The sequence below is a fragment of the Bos grunniens genome, chromosome 3, assembly GCF_055505025.1.
Source record: "Bos grunniens cultivar Pamir isolate PY7600 chromosome 3, Bosgru_T2T1.0, whole genome shotgun sequence".
Taxonomy (NCBI): domain Eukaryota; kingdom Metazoa; phylum Chordata; class Mammalia; order Artiodactyla; family Bovidae; genus Bos; species Bos grunniens.
This window is the reverse complement of record NC_141167.1, coordinates 112,514,947-112,532,649: the sequence shown is the minus strand read 5'-3', so window position 1 is coordinate 112,532,649 and position 17,703 is coordinate 112,514,947. Positions and strand designations below refer to the sequence as shown.

At 53.5% G+C, this 17,703-nt stretch overlaps 1 protein-coding gene and 1 long non-coding RNA gene across 3 annotated transcripts; one reads left to right on the top strand and one right to left on the bottom strand.

The window, feature by feature from the left end:
* The first annotated feature begins 4,159 nt into the window (after positions 1-4,159).
* Positions 4,160-6,004, top strand: LOC147376857 (uncharacterized). Of its 2 annotated transcripts, none has more exons than XR_015161251.1 (2): positions 4,160-4,461; positions 5,727-6,004. It is a non-coding gene; the product is annotated as an uncharacterized LOC147376857 (long non-coding RNA). The 2 variants fall into 2 exon arrangements; XR_015161250.1 differs by having other exon boundaries at positions 5,609-6,004.
* Positions 6,005-7,072: 1,068 nt separating this feature from the next.
* On the bottom strand, positions 7,073-11,990 carry NHLH1 (nescient helix-loop-helix 1). Its single transcript, XM_086393586.1, has one exon. The coding sequence runs from the start codon at positions 9,198-9,200 to the stop codon at positions 8,799-8,801; it is 402 nt and encodes a 133-aa protein (XP_086249712.1). The 5' UTR covers positions 9,201-11,990; the 3' UTR covers positions 7,073-8,798.
* Between the last annotated feature and the right edge of the window lie 5,713 nt (positions 11,991-17,703).

The following is a 17,703-nucleotide window of genomic DNA, read 5'->3' as shown; positions in this document are numbered from 1 at the left end:
CACTGCTGGCAGTCTGGCGGGTGGACTTAAGGAGAGGAAGCCAAGAGGCAAGGAGACAGCTTGGCAGCTGCCATAGTCCGGGCAGACAAAAGCAGGGGTGGTACTGGTGGAAATACAAAAACAGTTCCAAGTCTGCTTTAGAAAGCAGAATGGATAGATGTTGATGATGGATTGGAGGTAGGAGCAGAAGGAAAGAAAAGTGTGACAGTCAGGGCAATTGCATGTGGATGGTTCATTATTCATTTAAGAATACCAACGGAAAAGTTGAGTTGAGCGGTGGAGAGAATAAGGAGGCCAGTTTAGGGTTATGAAGGTGGAGATTTCTGGGAGGTATCCTAGTAAAGAGGCCCAGCTCTTTAGTCACAAACCCAGAGAACTAGCTTCTTTCTGGACAGCTCCTCAATGGCTCTTAAAACAAAAACAAAACTATGTATTGATGTGGCTGCACCAGGCCCTAGTTGCAGCACTCGGGAACCTCTCGGTTGTGTCATGCGAACATTTAGCTGCCGCATGTGGGATCTAGCTCCCTGACCAGGGAGAGAGCCTGAGCCCCCTGAATTGGGAGCATGGAGTCTTAGCCCCTGAACCACCAGGGAATCCGCCCTCAGCAGCTCTTGTTCATCGTGTCCTTCGTATACCACCACTACTGCCACCATCCCCGCCGCAGCCTCCGACAGTCCCTCCCTCCACTTGGTCGGTTTTGGAAGGTAGTACCACCGTTCATTCGGGCTCCCAAGCCAGAAACCTGGGAGCTGTCTCCTAACCTAACACGTTTCATAAATCACCAAGTCCCACTGAACCTACATTTAAACAGCTTTCCTAAATCTGTCCTCTCCTCTCCATTCCCTCTGCCACTGCCTAAAGAGACTCTCTTTTCCTCTCAGCTGACCCTCTAAAACTGTTCACAGCACAGAGCCTACTGCTGCTTGTCTGCCTTCAGAACTGACCTTAGAGTGATATTTCTAAACTGCAAATCTGATGGCGTTTATCCACCCTGCTAGACAACATTTACTGGGCTTCCCAGGTGGCTGCAATACAGGATACACGTGTTCCATCCCAGGGTCAGGAAGATCTCCTGGAGGAAGGCATGGCAACCCACTCCAGGATTTTTGCCTGGAGAATCCCATGAGTAGAGGCGCCTGGTGGGCTACAGCCCACAGAGTCACAAAGCGTCAGACACAACTGAAGCAACTGGAAATGCACTCACAGACAGCATTTACTATTTTCCCATCTCCATGTGGCAAAGGACATGCTCCCTAGCATAACAAACACCACTGCCATTCATCACTCTCCTGCCACACCAGCCCACTGTATTTTTAAGTCCTAACAATACCAGACTGTTCACAGTGTACCGTTGCTCACAAGGCCTCTTCAGGCCTCCATGCCTTCCTATGCACAGTGTCTTCTACCTGGAATACCGCTGTCTCAAGTAGGGTTTCCTGGAAAAGAGATTCTTACACACTGAGGTATACGCACGAGGGTGCTTCCCGGAGGGAACTCGGGAATACCTGTTAGGTGTGAGAGAGGCTGGATTAGGCTGCAAGAGAAGTTGAAATACACTGCGACTGCAGAAGAGGCATCCGGCAATCCCATGGGGATTCTCAAGCTGGGCTAGCCCTTCATGGTTGTCCCCGGAAGGGGGCTGTGTAAACCCACACACCAAGCAGTCCTTGCGTGCACACTGCCTAGGGAGGGAGTGCAGCCTGAAGCAAGATGGCTTTCCTCCTCCACAGGCAATTCTGGAGAGACTTGGCTGTGAGTCAACACTGCTGTATCTGGGGAGGCGAATGCTTTGTCCAGTGAAGGAGGAGATTTGTAAAGGGGGGTCCTGGCAACATACTGCAGAATTCTCTGCAAGCACCTTCATAGATCTGGCAAATCCCCTTCAGTCTTTGAAACCCAGCTCAGATTTTACCTGCTTCCTTCCTCATCAACACTCCCTCTGAATAAAGCCTGACTTCTGTTCCTTGCATAGGCTTTTCATCCTCAGGAAATGCATGTTTCCATGTCTGCCGCCCCAGCAGATAGTGAGGAGAGTGTAGGCCTGTATTTCAGAAACTACAACAGTGTCTAGCCCACATTGGCTAGTTAATAAATGGACAATGTACTGAATTAAATGGGATTGACTCGTGAAGGAGACAGCTACAAGGTTATAAAAGAAGGCTGGAGTATAATTGCCAGTAAGGATGGCAGAGAGGTACTCATCTCAGGTCCCTCTCACTTCACTTGGGAACCAAGTGAAACCCAAGAGTCCCAGATTAAAGCAAAACAAGGCTCTCCTGCTTGGAATAATCAAAGCAGGGCAGGAAGACTGTCACTTGTAAATAACCATGAGGCTGATGGAGCTGAGAGGCAGAAGTAAGACCTAGACGGAAGGAGAGGAAGTTAAACAGCTTCGGGCCTCTGCACCATACCTGACAATTGTCACTTAGATTCCAATATGAAAAATGACAGAAAACAAGCACACCGACATATGCACATACAGCCGCCAAAAGAGCAGCCAAGCGTCCCCAGAGACAGAAAACACACACACACACACACACACACACACACACACACACACACAAAATGAATAAAAATGGACACAGGAAAAAACAATCTGAAAATTATAGAGCACTGTTATATGTAAATGAAACACCTATGAATTTCTATCTTTATTTATCCCCAGACAGCAATCAACCCACATTCACCTTCCAGAAACCTCTGGCAAGAAGAGGAGTTTGGATTGCAGGTCCCACCACATCTCCTTCATCCTTTGTCCCCAGTCTAGCATGGTCTTCTCTTTTCCTGTTTCTTAGCAGCTCCCACGTATAAATGCTTAAGCACAGCACAGCATGTATATGTGTATTTATAAGGGCTTCCCTCGTGGCTCAGACCGTAAAGAATCCACCTGCAATGTGGGACACCTGGGTTTGATCCCTGGGTTGGGAAGATCCCCTGGAGGAAGGCATGGCAACCCACTCCAGTATTCTTGCTTGGAGAATCCCCATGGACAGAGGAGCCTGGAGGGTCGCAGTATCGTCCATGGGGTCGCAAAGACTGAGCAACCAAGCACAGCACAGCAGCTCCCAGCCAGAGGGAGAAATGTGAGAACATCCCTGACTATGGCCAGCAGGGGGCAGTGCTCCACAAGAAACAATCAGAACTGGCTTAGAGAAACCGGCTTTATGTGAAGAACAGGGAAGAGCAGGAGCAAGAGGTCCAACCAACACAGCGTTCTGATCATATTCCCTGACCCAGGGCTCCCTCTTTTTCAGCTTCCTCAGCACCCACTCCCTCTTCTCCTCAACGGCACTGTCTCCATCCTCAGTTTAGCAGATGCCAGACTTTGGCTCTACTCAACTTTCCAGAGAAGCCTGGGCTAAGGGATCCCACTCTCTAGTGCCCCCCACCAAGTCTCTTGTCCCCTCCTACTCTACCATGGTTTCCAAGATGGTCAGGACTCTCAAGTTTTTGGTTGGACTCCTGACTGATGCCCAGGAACCCACACAGGGAGCTTGATTCCAAGGCCACCTCTTGGAGGAGCCATGCATCCTCCCTGGCACCAAGGGCACAGCTAGTCTGGTGGCCCCTTCTCTTCTCTGGCCTGGCACACGGTACGCTGCACAAACTGGGCAACAGTACAGGTTGGCCCTCTTACTTACAGCCCCTGAGGTGCCCTAAGTGAGCACGTATTCCCTGGTGGCTCACATGGTAAAGCGTCTGCCCACAATGCGGAAGACCTGGGTTTGATCCCTGGGTCGGGAAAATCTCCTGGAGAAGGAAATGGCAATCCACTCCAGCACTCTTGCCTGGAAAATCCCATGGACGGAGGAGCCTAATAGGCTACAGTCCATGGGATCGCAAAGAGTCGGCCACGACAAAGCCACTTCACTTCACTTCACTTCATCATGCTAAGCACCGCCAGATGATCTCATTTAACCTTCCTAACTAACATCCCTGTGTTGTTGTTCAGGGGCCAAGTTGTGTCCGACTCTTTTCGACCCCAGGGACTGCAGCATGCCAGGCTTCCCTATCCCTCACCATCTCCCGGAGTTTGCCCAAGTTCATGTCCATTGAATCAGTGATGATTCAGCATCCCTGCGAGGCAGGTCTTACCTTCACATGCTGCAGAGGAGGAAGTTGAGGCGCAGGGAGGCACGTGCTTTGCTCATTATGGCACAAAGCATAAAAGTCGAGGATGGGGCTAGGCCACAGGGCATTCTCTCCCCTCCGGCACAACGCTGCTGGTTCTGCTGTGGCCACCACACCACCTCCCTTCTCCCCAGCTCCCTCTCTGCTCTCTTCCCTCTTCTCTCTCGCAAACTAGCATTCAGGGATTGTGACCTTCCTGTCAGCTTCTTTCTCCTGCCTCCAATCCTCACTCAATCAGATTTCAAGAGCTTATGAAAAGGACATAAGAAAGCAAGAGTCAGAAAGAGAAGGCAAAGAAGGCCAGCACCGCACTGGGAAGGAAGGAAGGTGAGTGAAAGAGGGAGAGGAGCGCTGTGCCCAGATGAAAGGGGCACAGGCAGGGTCTCCATTGTGTGGGTACAAAGGGGCCATATGCCTGGCAGCCTACACAGTGTGTGTGTGTGTGTGTGTGTGTGTGAGGGAGGGTAGGAGTGGCTAAGAGGTCCCCTTCATCCTCTCAAACCCCTGAGGCCCTGCTGTCTGTCACTAGGGGTGGAGTTTACAGATAAAAGGGCGGAGGGGAGTAATTATGACAGACAGCACGGGAGGGTCAAGGCTGGAGTCAACTGGGGATGGCAGAGGACTTGGAAAGCTGAAAGGGGCGGGGCTTGATGGGAAGGGGCTGGAGGAGGAAGGGGTAAGACCCATCTGCCAGGTGCCTCCAAACCACCCCTGCCCACCCACTGGCCCCACGTGCTGCATTTTGGAGGTTGTGAAATGAGGACCCCCTAGATGCTTCCTCTTCTAACCTTCTGTTCCTCCCCACTCCCTGAACGTTAGCCCTGGAGTGCCCTCTCTCCCCTCATCCAGGGACTTCTACCTCCCTGAGAGTCTCCTCTCCCAGGGCCTGGTCCCCTGCTCCCTTCCCCCTCCCACTCTCACCTCCTTCATCTCCAGTCCTGTGGAGCAGAGCGGCAGCCGAGGCCAATTGATTATCTGAAGAAATTCGGAGCTAGCAGTAGAACAGCTGCAGCTGCCCCCTCTCACCACGTCCAGGCCCTCAGGGATCCTTGAGGGAAGGGGCCCAGTAACCCCTTCTGCTTTCCAGTGGGACACAGTGTTGAGAGAGAGGCAGGACGCTCAGGGGACTGAGGTTGCTGTGCAGGGGAAAGCACAACGACCTCGGGGCCAGGAATGGAAGACACCGGTTCTAAATCCACCATCGTGGAGGAGTTCCATCACCTTTGCATTTTACTGGCTCTTTAACAAGGGTGTTGGAGTCAGCAAATTCTTGTTCCCTTCCAGCCCTGGCCCCTTGTAGTCCTCAGATTCTCCCTGGTATCTGTTCAGCCCTCCCTCTTGCCATGCTCTAGGCAGAGCACATTTCATCTAAATCAGATGGGAAGGGAAGATGTCAGCCTCTTCCTCTATGGGTGTTCCTCCCTGAGTCTAACTCAAACTGCTTCTGCTGCTGATGTCATTCTTTGCCCATCAGAGATGACAACAGCACCTATCAGGTGCTGAAGGACATCCCAGCATTTTCCACCCAGTGTTGGGACCTTATGGTTGAAAAGGATCATCAAGTCTACCTAGCCAGTGTTTCATCTCTGCAGGAATGGCTCACTGGTAATTCTGCCTATTTGGACTCCTCCTCCTTGAGGCAGGCACTCCCACTGCTGGACAGCTCCAGATGTTGCAAAGTTTTTTGGAGTTAAAAACCTGTTTCCTGTCACTTCCACCTGCTGGTCTTCATTCTGCCTCCTGGGGCCTCATAGAATGTCTGTTTTTGTTTTTCTTTCAATATTTGAAGATGGGTATCCTATTATCCCTAAGTCCACACTTGTAAAGGGCTTCCCTGGTGGCTCAAACAGTAAAGAATCTGCCGGCAGTGCATGAGACTTGGATTGTTCAATAAATTCAATCCCTGGGTTGGGAAGATCCCTTGGAGAAGGAAATGGCTACCCACTCCCGTATTCTTGCCTGGAAAACTCCATGGACAGAGGACCCTGGTGGGCTACAGTCCATGGGGTCACCAAAGTTGGACACAATTGAACAACATTCACTTTTTCTACACTTGTAAAGACACATAGCCTCCGTGTTTCACCTGTTCCTTCTGTGAAGTTATTTCCAGACTTCACAGAAGTGAAGTGTGTGGTGCCTTCTTGACCACACAACTCTGAATACTCTCTAGTTTATCGAAGTTCCTGTTAAAAAAGGAGTCCATAGAGCAGCACCTGGCAGGCTGGGTCATTTCAGAGAAGCAGAGAAGTACTGGCAGAATATAGGACATAGAAAAATCTGGGTGTGAACTTCCTCTCTTCCCCTAACTAGCTGTGTGACTTTAGGCAAGGCTCTTTTCCTCTCTGGACTCTAGTTCCCTCAACTATAAGGTAGCTTTAGAGCTTCTCCCAGGACTCCTTTGCTATTCCTTCAGCTCCCTTTTGCATCCCTGCCCCTATTTCCCTCTTAGTCCCGGGGGCTCCACTGTGGTCTTTCCTGTATCCAAAAGCTGAGAAACACAAAATGGGCCAAGAACTGTGACTGCGAGGAATTTTGACCCAGCTCAGAGGCAATAATGATTCACAGCCACGGCATGAATTGTTGCATAGCCCAGCAGCAGGGACCCACAGACACACGTTTAACATGGGTTTCACTAGGACACTCAGCTCCTTCTCTGATCCACAGAGCACAGGAGCAGAAGCACAACATCAGAAGAGTCAGTAGGTGTCCCTGGATGGGGATCAAGATGGAGGTACTCCACTCTAGGTGGAGGAGCCTGGGACCTGCTACACATTCCCCTACACATTCTGGCACCCCTCGTCTCTCTTTTTTCATTTTCCCACCATAACGAGCTCTCGTGACCCCATAAAAGTCTTCAAAGCTTGGGACCCTTAATGCCTGCCCTACCACAACCTGCAAGCCAGCGTCCCAACCCGGTCGAATGATCCACAGCCGTACCTGGTACTAGAATGAGGTCACTTTAATTTTTCCTTGTATATGAAATCAGAATTTCAACAGGAGGGACTCACACACAGGACACAGACCCCTGAGGGCCCACTGTTGGGGAGGGGTTCTTAGGAAGAAGTGAGGATCCTGGGGGAAGGTTAGAAAGAAAAAAGAAGCAGGCAGGACTGGGGTGGGATTGTCTGGGGATGAAGGGAGCTGAAGAAGGATCCAGGAGCACTGGAAGGGTAAAGGGGGTATCATCCCGAGGATTAGGGTATCAGGACAGATGGGTCCTAGGAGGGGATATGGGTGTGGTGAGGGAAAGGGATCCCCCACACACCTGGAGCTGCAGAAGGAACAAGAAAGGGAAGGGAATAACCAGGGAGGAAGTAAGAGAGGCCAGGCGAGGGCTGCCAGGAGCCTCCTCACTCTACCCCAAAGTGCACGACTCGGCAATAAATAGTAATATTTATAAATAAATAAGTAAATAAATAGATGAATAAATAAATACGTAAATAAATAATATCCTTGTAGAGCTAGGAGTTTGGTGAGAGGGAGGTGGAACATGGGGAGTGTGGGAGCGCATCTCTTCTACACAGGTTCTCTGGCCCTTCATTCCATCACTGACCCCAGCTAGTGAGCAGGTGGGCTCAGCAACGTGGGGGGAGGGTGGGGACAAGAGGGCCTCAAGGTGGGGTGGGATAGGGGTCTCCCCTGCTAAAGGCAGCTTAAGGAAAGAGAAAAAAATACAATAAACAAGTCATGGGGCAAAAGAGCTGAGCTTTCCCAGAGGGCAATAATGGGGCATAACCCCTGCACCCGACAGAGAAATCAGTGTGGGCTTCTCACATCTTTGTGGTGGGCGGGGGAGGAGGAAGCAGACATGAGATCCAGCCCACCCACTGCAGGGCCCTTTTGCAGATACTCTGGGCTGAGTCTGGGGACATGCTCCCCTACCCCAAGATCTAGGTTTCCCTTTCTCTAGCTGCACACAAGGAGGAAGCAAATCGGGATATTTGGGTGGAAGGCGAAGGGAGAGGGCCAAATAGCTCAGAGAGGGCAAGGCACTCACTACCAAGTAAGAACCGAGGTCTGTATATGCTAAGCCTCAGGAAAGACATAGAAAACAGGGAGTTTTCCCACAATTCCCAGCTACTGAGATGCCCCTCAGAGGAGTTAACTCCCTGAGCCCCTGCCCCCCAGGGCTAGACTGAGATGCTTAAGAAAAAGCCCACCCCACTCTAATCCCAGCCTTCCCCCTTCCTGTTCTCATGCCCCCTCCCTGTTCTCATGCCCCCTCCCTACTATGGACAGGAGAAGCTGGAACAGGGTAGGTAGAAAGAGGGTGGGAGGCAGAGTTGGGGTCTGGGGAAGGGGCAGGGAAGTCTCTGAAAATTTGGGACTAGGAGTAGAAGAGGCAGCAGCCCATGAGCGAGCCAAGGGGGAGACGCCAAGACTATACCCACCACCCCAGCAAGCTTTTCTAACCAGCTGGGCCCCAACCACTAACCGTGGAAGGTACCCATGAAAGGAGCCCTCTGGGTGCCTGGGTGAGTCAAAGAAAGTCGCTTTCATGACCCACCAGTGGGCACTCTGCCTGGGCCCAGGGCCTGTGGGTACATGCCATGCGAGGTACAGGGGTTCAGGAAGGAGAGGCCGTTCTAAGCAGTGAGCGGGTGAGAAGGGACCCCAGCGAGACCCGGGAAGACGGGTGAACCCAGCGGGGAGGCAGGCCATGTTCACACATCCAGCACGTGGTTCAGGTAGGAGATGTAGCAGATGGCCAGGCGCAGGATCTCAATCTTGGAAAGCTTCTTGTCGGGGGGCAGCGTGGGCAGTAGCTTGCGCAGCTCGGCGAAGGCCAAGTTAAAGGCTTCCACACGGATCCGCTCCCGCGTGGCATGGGCCGTGCGGTACTTGGCTGTGGCGCGCCGCCGGCGCCGGCGCTCCTCACGGCTCAAGTGCTGCAGGTCTTTCCGGCCCGGCTCTCCAGGTTCCAGGCCGCGGGCCGGGCCCCCTCTCGGCCCCCCAGGCCCCGCCCCGTCAGGGCCCGCCCCGCCCCCACAGTCGCTGAAGCCGGACTCGGTCTCAGAGTGGGTGAGAGGCAGGTCCAGCTCCATGGTGTCTGAGTTGAGCATCATGATGGATGCCCCCCGCCCTGTGAGATCGGGACCCCCTCCCCACCCCTCCCTCTGGGAGCCTAAAAGCTGGTGGCGGGAGGGGCAGGAAGGGCCTGGGGTGGGGAGGTCTGCCACTGAGCTCAGGAAGTCAGAGCCACTTCAGGGTTCCATGGTCAGGGTTCTGGTCGGGAGTCTGGAAGAAAGAAGGGGAAATGAATAAGGTCAGAGGCAGGAAGGAGGGGACATCTTAAGGTTTAAGATGGGCTGGGAGGGGGAAGGTACTGTAAGCTTGGGGAAAGGACAGCAGAACAAGGGGAGGATTGGGGGTGCGGGGCACAAGATAGAGGAGCAGGTGGCCCCAGGGTAAAGAAGTAAGAGGAAAGCTGGAAAGAAAGGAGGAGACCCAGAAAGTCAGCAACTGGAAAGGAGGAGAACCGGTGAGAAGAATACAGGGCAGGATAAAACTAAACAAGGGGATTGAAGACCTACATGTAGGACCTAACGCTGTAGCTCCTAGAAGCAAACGCAGGGGGAAAACTTCATGACACTGGACTTGGCAATGATTTCTCACGTATGACACCAAAAGAACAAGTAACAAACGCAGAAATAGACAAATGGGACTACATCAAACTTAAAGTCGCCTGGGCATCAAAGGACACAATCAGCAGACTGAAAGGGCAAGAATATTTGCAAATAAAGGGAGAGAATGTTTGCAAATAATATGGATGATAAAGGATTTATATCCAGAGTATTATGAAGAACTCCCACAGTTCAATTAAAAAAAAAAAAAAAACTCGACCAAGAAATGGGCAAAGGACTTAAAGACATTTTTCCAAAGATGATATACAAATGGTCAGCAAACATAAGAAAAGATGATCAACGTCACTAATCATCGGAGAAACGCAAATCAAAATCACAATGAGATGTAACCTCACACTTGTTAGGATGATTATTGTCACACACACACACACACACACACACCAGGGATAGGGAGACATTGGAACACTTTGCCCTATTGGTGGGATTGTAAAATAGTGCAACTGTTTTATGGAAAGAGTATGCAGTTTCCTTTAAAAATTAAAAATAGAAGTACCACATGATCTCACAATCCCACTTCTGTGTATATGTCCAAGAGAATCGAAATCAGGATCTTGAAGAGATGTCTGCACCCCCATGCTCACTGTAGCATTATTCACAATAACCAAAATATGGACACAACCCAAACGCCCATCAAAAGATGCACGGATTAAAAAACGTGGCATATACTCACAATGGAATATTATTCAGCCTTAAAAGGGAAGAAAATCCTATCACCAGTGCTACAAGATGGAAGAACCTTGAGGACATTATGCTAAGTGAAATAAATCAGTTGCAAAATTACAAATATCCTATGATTCCACTTCTGTGATGCAGCTAAGTAGTTCACAGAAAGTAGAATGATGCTTCAGAGTCTGAGGCCAGGAGTATGGGAGGTATCACTAAAAAGTTACAGAGTTTCAGGTTTACAAGATGAAAAAGTTCCCGAGCTCTGTTTCACAACAACATGAATATACTTAACATTACTGAAGCATACACTTAAAATTTCTAATTTTATGTTATGTGTTTTTATCACAATAAAAAAATGTTTAATAATTAAAAGGACAGAGGACTAAGCAAGACTGGAGGAGCCACAGCTCCAAGAGAGATGGGCTATGGCTCTAAACCTCTCCCAGTTGTGAGGGGAACGTTGCAAGCCTTGGCCCTGCCAGCCCCTCCCTCCCAGGGCCCCTCTCCACCCTGGCTGCTTCCGGACGTGTGTGGAGGGGTGAGGGTGATAAGCACGCAGATTGCCCTTTGTAGAGTGGACTGGGGCATATGGAGCTCAGCACTGCTACCCAGCTCAGTCCTTCCCAGCCCCCAAACCCCACACAACAGGACCATAGCAGACATCAGATCCTACCACCCTGACCACTAGAATCAGGGGGGCGTAGCTCCTTTGGCAACAGTCCCCCTGCCCAAGACAGCCCCTTCCTCCGGCTCTGTCATCAACACTCTCCACCTTGCTGTTCCCTGGCCCTTTTGGCAACTGTGCAAGGAAGACTGGGGAATGGGAATGGAATCAGCTCTCCATTCCACATCCTCCCCCAGCTCAAGGGCAGTTCAGAGATGGTCTGCAGAGGAGGATAGGGATAGGTTTTAGGGACCTGTGTTTGGGGCTTGGCTAAGGTTTGTTTGTCTCTGAGAGCAGAGGAGGTCAGGGAGAGGCAGCTGGAACATGGCCCAGGAAGGGCTGAGGAAAGGGCTTCGCTCTGGGGGAATGTCAGGCTGAAACAGCGGATCGCTCATTGTGGGCCCTGCGGACTTAACTTCCAGAAACAGAAGCACAGAGGCTCCTTCGCCATCACCGTCTCCCCTTCCTCGCCAGCCTGAGTTCTCCTGCCTGAAGCAGACCTTCACAGGGGTCAGGACTCGCCAGCCTTGCCCCGCCCCACCATGCAGAAAAGAGGCTCAACCTAGTAGCTCACTAACAGTAAGCTCTGAGGGTTGAGGGGTGTGAGATCATCACCATCTGATGCATGTACACACACAACCATAACACAAAACAGAGGAAGGTGAGTGCTGAAATTTAGGCGACAGCGTAGGAGGCCCTGAAGTCAGCACCTCCCAGTATGTGTTAATGCTGCAACTCCCCACTCCATGCTCCAGGAGTTCAGTGCCGGGTTCTCCACACCAGTCACAGCCCGGTTCCCCCTCTCCCTGGCCCCCACATTCCTTCATCCCTGATCACTTTACCCTTCCTTCCCCCAGCCCACTCCATCTGCTCCCAATCTGACCCCAGTCCCATTTCCACCTGCCCCACTGTCCTCCCCAACTCCAATCTGCACAGCAGCGTCTATTTACCCATCAAGTCAGTCCTCGCCCCAAAATCCACTTCTGCTCTCAAAGTTCCAGGCTCCGAAGATCTGCAATTCCAAGCATCCGGGGAAGGACTTCCTGCCCCGCTTCTGCCATCCCCAGCCCCACTGAGAATGATAGGCACAAAGAGTCCAAGGGGAGAAGTGGGTAAGAGGGAGGTCCAGGGATGCAGAGAGACACAGCACGAGACAGAACTAGAGGGAGGCTCTGGGAGGGGACTTGAGCCAGAGAGTGGGAGGGACACGCCCAGCCTTCCCAGCCCATGGTTCCCCCTTTACCTAGGAGGACCCTGTGAGGGGATCCAAACTGGCAGGACAGGGGGCCAGCGCTGACAGCCCCAGTCTCCTCTGGATGCTCAGAGCTCATCCGTCTGCAAAGTTACTGACCAGCTTTCTAGACCTCTCCAGGGCAGCGTGGCATGGCTGTACAGGCTCCGGGCCAGATGAGAGGGGTACACATGTTGGGGATAGAGGGCCCAGGTGGAGGTGGTAAGCTTAGCCAGGTACTGGGGCCACCCACACTCACATGCACACACACACTCACAGACACACACCTGAGCTGGCCCAGCCCTATGTATATATATGGAGATACACACACACACCCCCAGCTCTCCATTGGCTGGCCCAGCCCCCCTTTCTCATCAATATTAAACAGTCAGGCCAGGCAGCCATTGGCAGAGAGATCTGGGAACCCCCCTGGGAGCTGGGGGCGGGGGCTGGCCCTGAGGGGGGCGGGGAGTGGGGGAGCAGGGACATCTGTTCTCCATGCATATTTCATAAGCAAGAAATGGAGAGCTGGGGAAGGGGTGGGGCTGGGGCGAGAGCCAGGGCAGGATCACAGATGAACCCCCTCAGTCTCTCACACCAGAGGCGGCAGGGACAGAGGCCCCTGGCAAGCCAGGTTAAACCATGGTCCCATTCTGAGTCCCAGCTGGACTATGATAGCCCATTCCCCTGTCTCCTTTTCCCTGGGAAAAAGACTCCCCAAGGTACTAACAGGGAAGTCTAGAAAAGAGCAAGTGGACAGCACTAAAGCATGGAAGAGGACCCTAGAGTCCTTACCCTCACCAAGCTCTCATTCTTCGTAAGGCTGGCTCCCACCAGCCCCCTTGCCAGCCTACCTGGGACTACTGCTCAGGCCCCTGCCCTCATCACCCCCTGGGACTCACTGCACCCTCTTATCCCAGCCCCCAGCCTCCCACCTACCCCATCACCAGAGGAGGGGTGGGGTCAGATGCCTGATGCAGATCCTACGAAGAGTTTTTCTAGGCTGGCTGGCCCCATCGGACCCACTGGGAATTGGGGACTCTCAGGAGGAAAGAGGTGAGGCTAAAAGGAGCAGAGCACAGGAGTGCCGAGAGAGGAGGAACCGGGGTGGGAAGGACACTGGCGGAGGAGGGCAGGCACCTAGGCAGGCGGCAAGCATGCTGGGGTATCAGATGAGCCACGCAGAACACCAGCTAAAAAACAATATGCAAATGGGCATTGATTGAGTTCACATCAATAGCTCAGCTGCCTCCAGTCTGGGTGTGCATGTGTGTGCGTATCTGAGGGGGTGTGTGTGTGATGCAGGGTGGCAGGAGCAAGGGAGCAAGGGAAGCACCACAGAGAGGCAGTAGGCTATGCTTCAGTACCTAAAGTTCTCTTCCCCAGTCAGCTGTTGAGCGTCTTCACTGAACCTTTGTGAAGATCCAGCAATGAACCGTGGCTGGGAAGACTCCCAGAGACTGTATGCTACAGTGAAGAAAGCTCTGTCGGCTGTGTGACTTTGGACAAGTAACTTAACCTCTTGAGCCTTAGTCACGTCCAATTCTTAGCGACCCTCTGGACTGTAGCCAGCCAGGCTCCTCTGTCCACAGAATTTTCCAGGTGAGAATGCTGGAGTGGGTTGTGATTTCCTTCTACAGGGGATCTTCCCAACCCAAGGATTGAACCCACATCTCTGGCATCCCCTGCATTGGCAAGTGGATTCTTTACCACTAGCACCACCTGGGAAACCCTCTTGAGCCTCAACCCTTCTTTTCTGTAAAATGGGGTTAACTATAGCTGCCGCTTAGGTTGCCAGGGAGATTAAGTAAGATAATGCATGTCATAGGCCTGGACCTTAGTAGGTGCACAGCCTACCTTCAGGCTTCTGGAAGCACCTGCCATTTCCCTGTTGCTGATCAACCTCTTCTGGGCTTTCTCCAGGGTAAGGCATTCCCAAAGGGGAGTCCTGTAATTCTTTCCCAAGCTCCCCCCCCACCACCCCCACTCCCAGGTCTGGGAGGTGCCAAATCCCACCTGGGCAGGCCCAGACAGGTGCCCAGGCGCCAGCAGATGGGCTGAGCTGGAGGGGAAAGGAGGTTTGAGGAGGGGGGCTGGGGGGCAGGGGATCAGGTGGCATCTCAGCTCTTGCATCATCATTGCCATGGCGCTGATTAAAAACCAATCTCTACCTAATGAGCCCCCAGCAACAACAATCCTACTTCCCCCACCCTCCTGCCCTCCACCCCATCCAAGGAAATTGGGCGACTAAGAGATTCAGGAGAGAGTGTCATGGAGGAGAGGAAAGATACAGAACGAATGGGAAATGGAGAGGAGACAGAGGAAAGGAAGCGGGAGACATGGGGAGACACTGAGACAGAGAAAGGATGAGAAAGCAGCGTCGTCAGGGCATAGACACGGGAAAGATGCAGAGGAGTGGGAAGACTCCTGATGGGGAGATGGAGGGGTAGGGGGGACAGAGACCAAAGAGAGAAGATGGAAGCAGAGCTGCCAGGCTGCCAAGGCTTTGTGAAAGACTCGGGGATGCAAGATATAGGGGGACAGAGATGTGGGGAGAGACATGAAAAGAGGAGACGGTTAGGGAGACGCAGAGCTGGGTGAACTGCGGATGTGGAGAATAAACAGGTATTCAGGGATGGACAGAAACTGATGCTGGGAAAGAGTCTTGAGGGCCTCTGAGACAGCACGGAGATACACAGACATGAGGGAGGCAGAGCACAGAGGGTTGTGAGGAAAGAAAAAAATGAGTGGAGACAGGGAGACAAGGCGGGGAGACAGGACAAACAGAGTGAAAGTGAGGACGTTACTGACACGGTGAGGCCTGGCTTCAAGGGTGAGACGGCGAGAACAGCAGAGCCTGGAAGGACCCGAGAGGCAGAAAGGAACCGTGGTAGAGTGGAGATGGGAGACAGAAACCAAATCCTGCTCCCAGCCTCCTGCCTTGTAGGCAGTTTGGCTCAGATACAGTGGCTCTGCAACCTCCATCCCTGGAGCACCCGCCCAGGCTGTGCCCAGCGTGAGTTGAGGGCTGAGGGCACAAACGGGCAAGAGAGTGCTCCAGGACCACCTCTGCCTCCTCTGCTGTCCTTCCAGGATCCTGCACTTTGGAGCCTCCAGCCCCAGTCTTCACTCAGAGATCAGTTTCTGTTCCTTGGGAGAGCAGCTAAGAAGAACATAAGCATGTGATAAAGAGGGCTTCCCAGGTGGCATTAGTGGTAAAGAACCCACCTGCCAATGCAGGAGACACAAGAGACACAGGTTCGTCAATCCCTGGGTCGGGAAGATCTCCTGGAGGAGGGCACGGTGACCCACTCTGGTACTCTTGCCTGGAGAATCCCACGGGCAGAGGAGCCTGGCGGGCTACAGTCCACAGGGTCGCAGAGTTGGACAGGACTTAAGTGACTTAGCATGCACGCATGCGCATGAGATGGTCATTGTGGTTTATTTGCTAATTCACATCCGACTCCTGCGACCCTGTGGACTGTAGCCCTCCAGGCTCCTCTGCCCGTGGGATTCTCCAGGCAAGAGTACCGGAGTGGGTCGCCGTGCCCTCCTCCAGGGGATCTTCCCGGCCCAGGGATCCAAGCCGGGTCTCCTGTGTTGCGGGTGGATTCTCTACCGGCTGAACCACCGCGCGGTGATGAGGAGCTAAAAACAAGCGGTGGTGGGCAGAGCTACTAATTCCACTGAGCTTGGGGCCGGCAGACCGGTCCGAGTCCTGGTGACCTTGGGCACATATTAACCTTGACTGAACCTACGTTGTCATCTGTGAAAGGGTGACAGTGTCACCTCCCTCACAGGGCTTTTGTGCCACTGCGCATGGGCAAGTGTTAGGCCCCCTAAGCCCTTAGGGCGTGCACTGTGACTCAAAGGTGGCAAGAAGCTTCTCTGCACATGTACACGAGGCGTGATGACTGAGGGAGGCTGGGGGGAGCTCGGAGGTCAGCCTGGGTTGCCAGCAGCCCCAGACCCTGAGGGGGAGGAGAACCCTGGGAGTTGTTTAAGGGCCTTTGCTGTGTGGGGGGCAGGAGGATGGGGATGGGGGTGGGAGGGTCAATGTGGCTCTGTGGCTTCATTGCTGTTTTGCATTTTATAAGGCATTCACTTTTTTCAGATTGTTCCTCACCATCTCTTTTCATCACTGCAGTACAGGCCTGTGAGGTAGGTGGTGAGGGAGGAAGGGGGGTGAGGTAGGGAAGACACAGGGGCAGGGGCCTGCTCCTTGAGGGTGGGGGTAGGGCCTGGAGGAGCTGGAAGCCGTGGGTTTGGCAGGAGAGGGGGTGACATATGTGGGGAGCCCTGGGGACCCAACCAGGCAAGCGACTGGCAGGGAGAGCAGACGGCGTTAACCCTCGCTGTGCCACACCGCCGGACCCTTCCCCAGGAGTGGCTGGGGGGCGGGGCTGTTATCAGCTGTGCTCGGGGTCACAGGAGCCTCGGGCAGGAGCCGCTGTGTGCCTGGGAAGCGGCGGCTGTCTTGGATCTCCTTCCTTCCTTCCTTCCCTCCCTTGGCTGCTTCCAGGAGCTCTCCCTCTGTCTCCCTGTCTCCACCCCTGTGCCCCGAGGTGACAGCGGGTCTCTACCACCCTGGCGGACAGCAATCTGTCCCTTTCTCTGCCGCCAGCCCGCTGGAAGCCCCTGCACCCTCTCTCACCCCCGACCCCCTAGGCCTTGTCGCCTTTGTCTTCCCTCCTCTCTGCTCACCTCTCCCCAGCTCCGAGCCCATCCTCAATCTCATTAGGGCTTCCTCCGACCACTGCCCACCCCCCGCCCCCCGCAGCCTCTCCTACCCCCTCCCCCATCCATCTGTCTCCCCCAAGCCCTCCTCTTTGTGTCCACCCATCTGTCACCACCAGCTCTGCGCCCACTCCCCCTGGCCACGCCTGCCGGCCCGGCCTCTCTCCCCTCAGGCTCAGCTCCCTCGCAGGCTCCCTGGCTCCTTCCCTCCTGCAGCCCAACGAGGACTGCCTACTGCCACTTGCCCTTCCCTTCTTTCTTTTCCCAGATATCCTTTCGGCTCTGTTGTTCCTTCTTTCCCTCCAGTTTCTCTAACTCCTCCTCAGCTGATGGGGGAAGAAAGAGGGGACTCTGGGGTCCCGGCCTGCAGCCCCTGAGCAGCCAGCCGGCCAGAACCAGCGCTAGTAACATTTACTCACAGTTGCATCATCTCCTCAGGCCTCCTGAGGTGCCCCCTCCCCTTCTGCCTCCATGGCCTCTCCGGATGGGGACAGGGGCTCCAGCTGCCCCCTTCACCACAGCTAAGTGCAAGCCCCTCTACCTTCTGAGTGTGGGGCTCCGGAAGAAATCAGATCCCACCTGACCCTGACCTTCCAAGGCTCTCTGCTTCCCAAAGGTCACTTCAG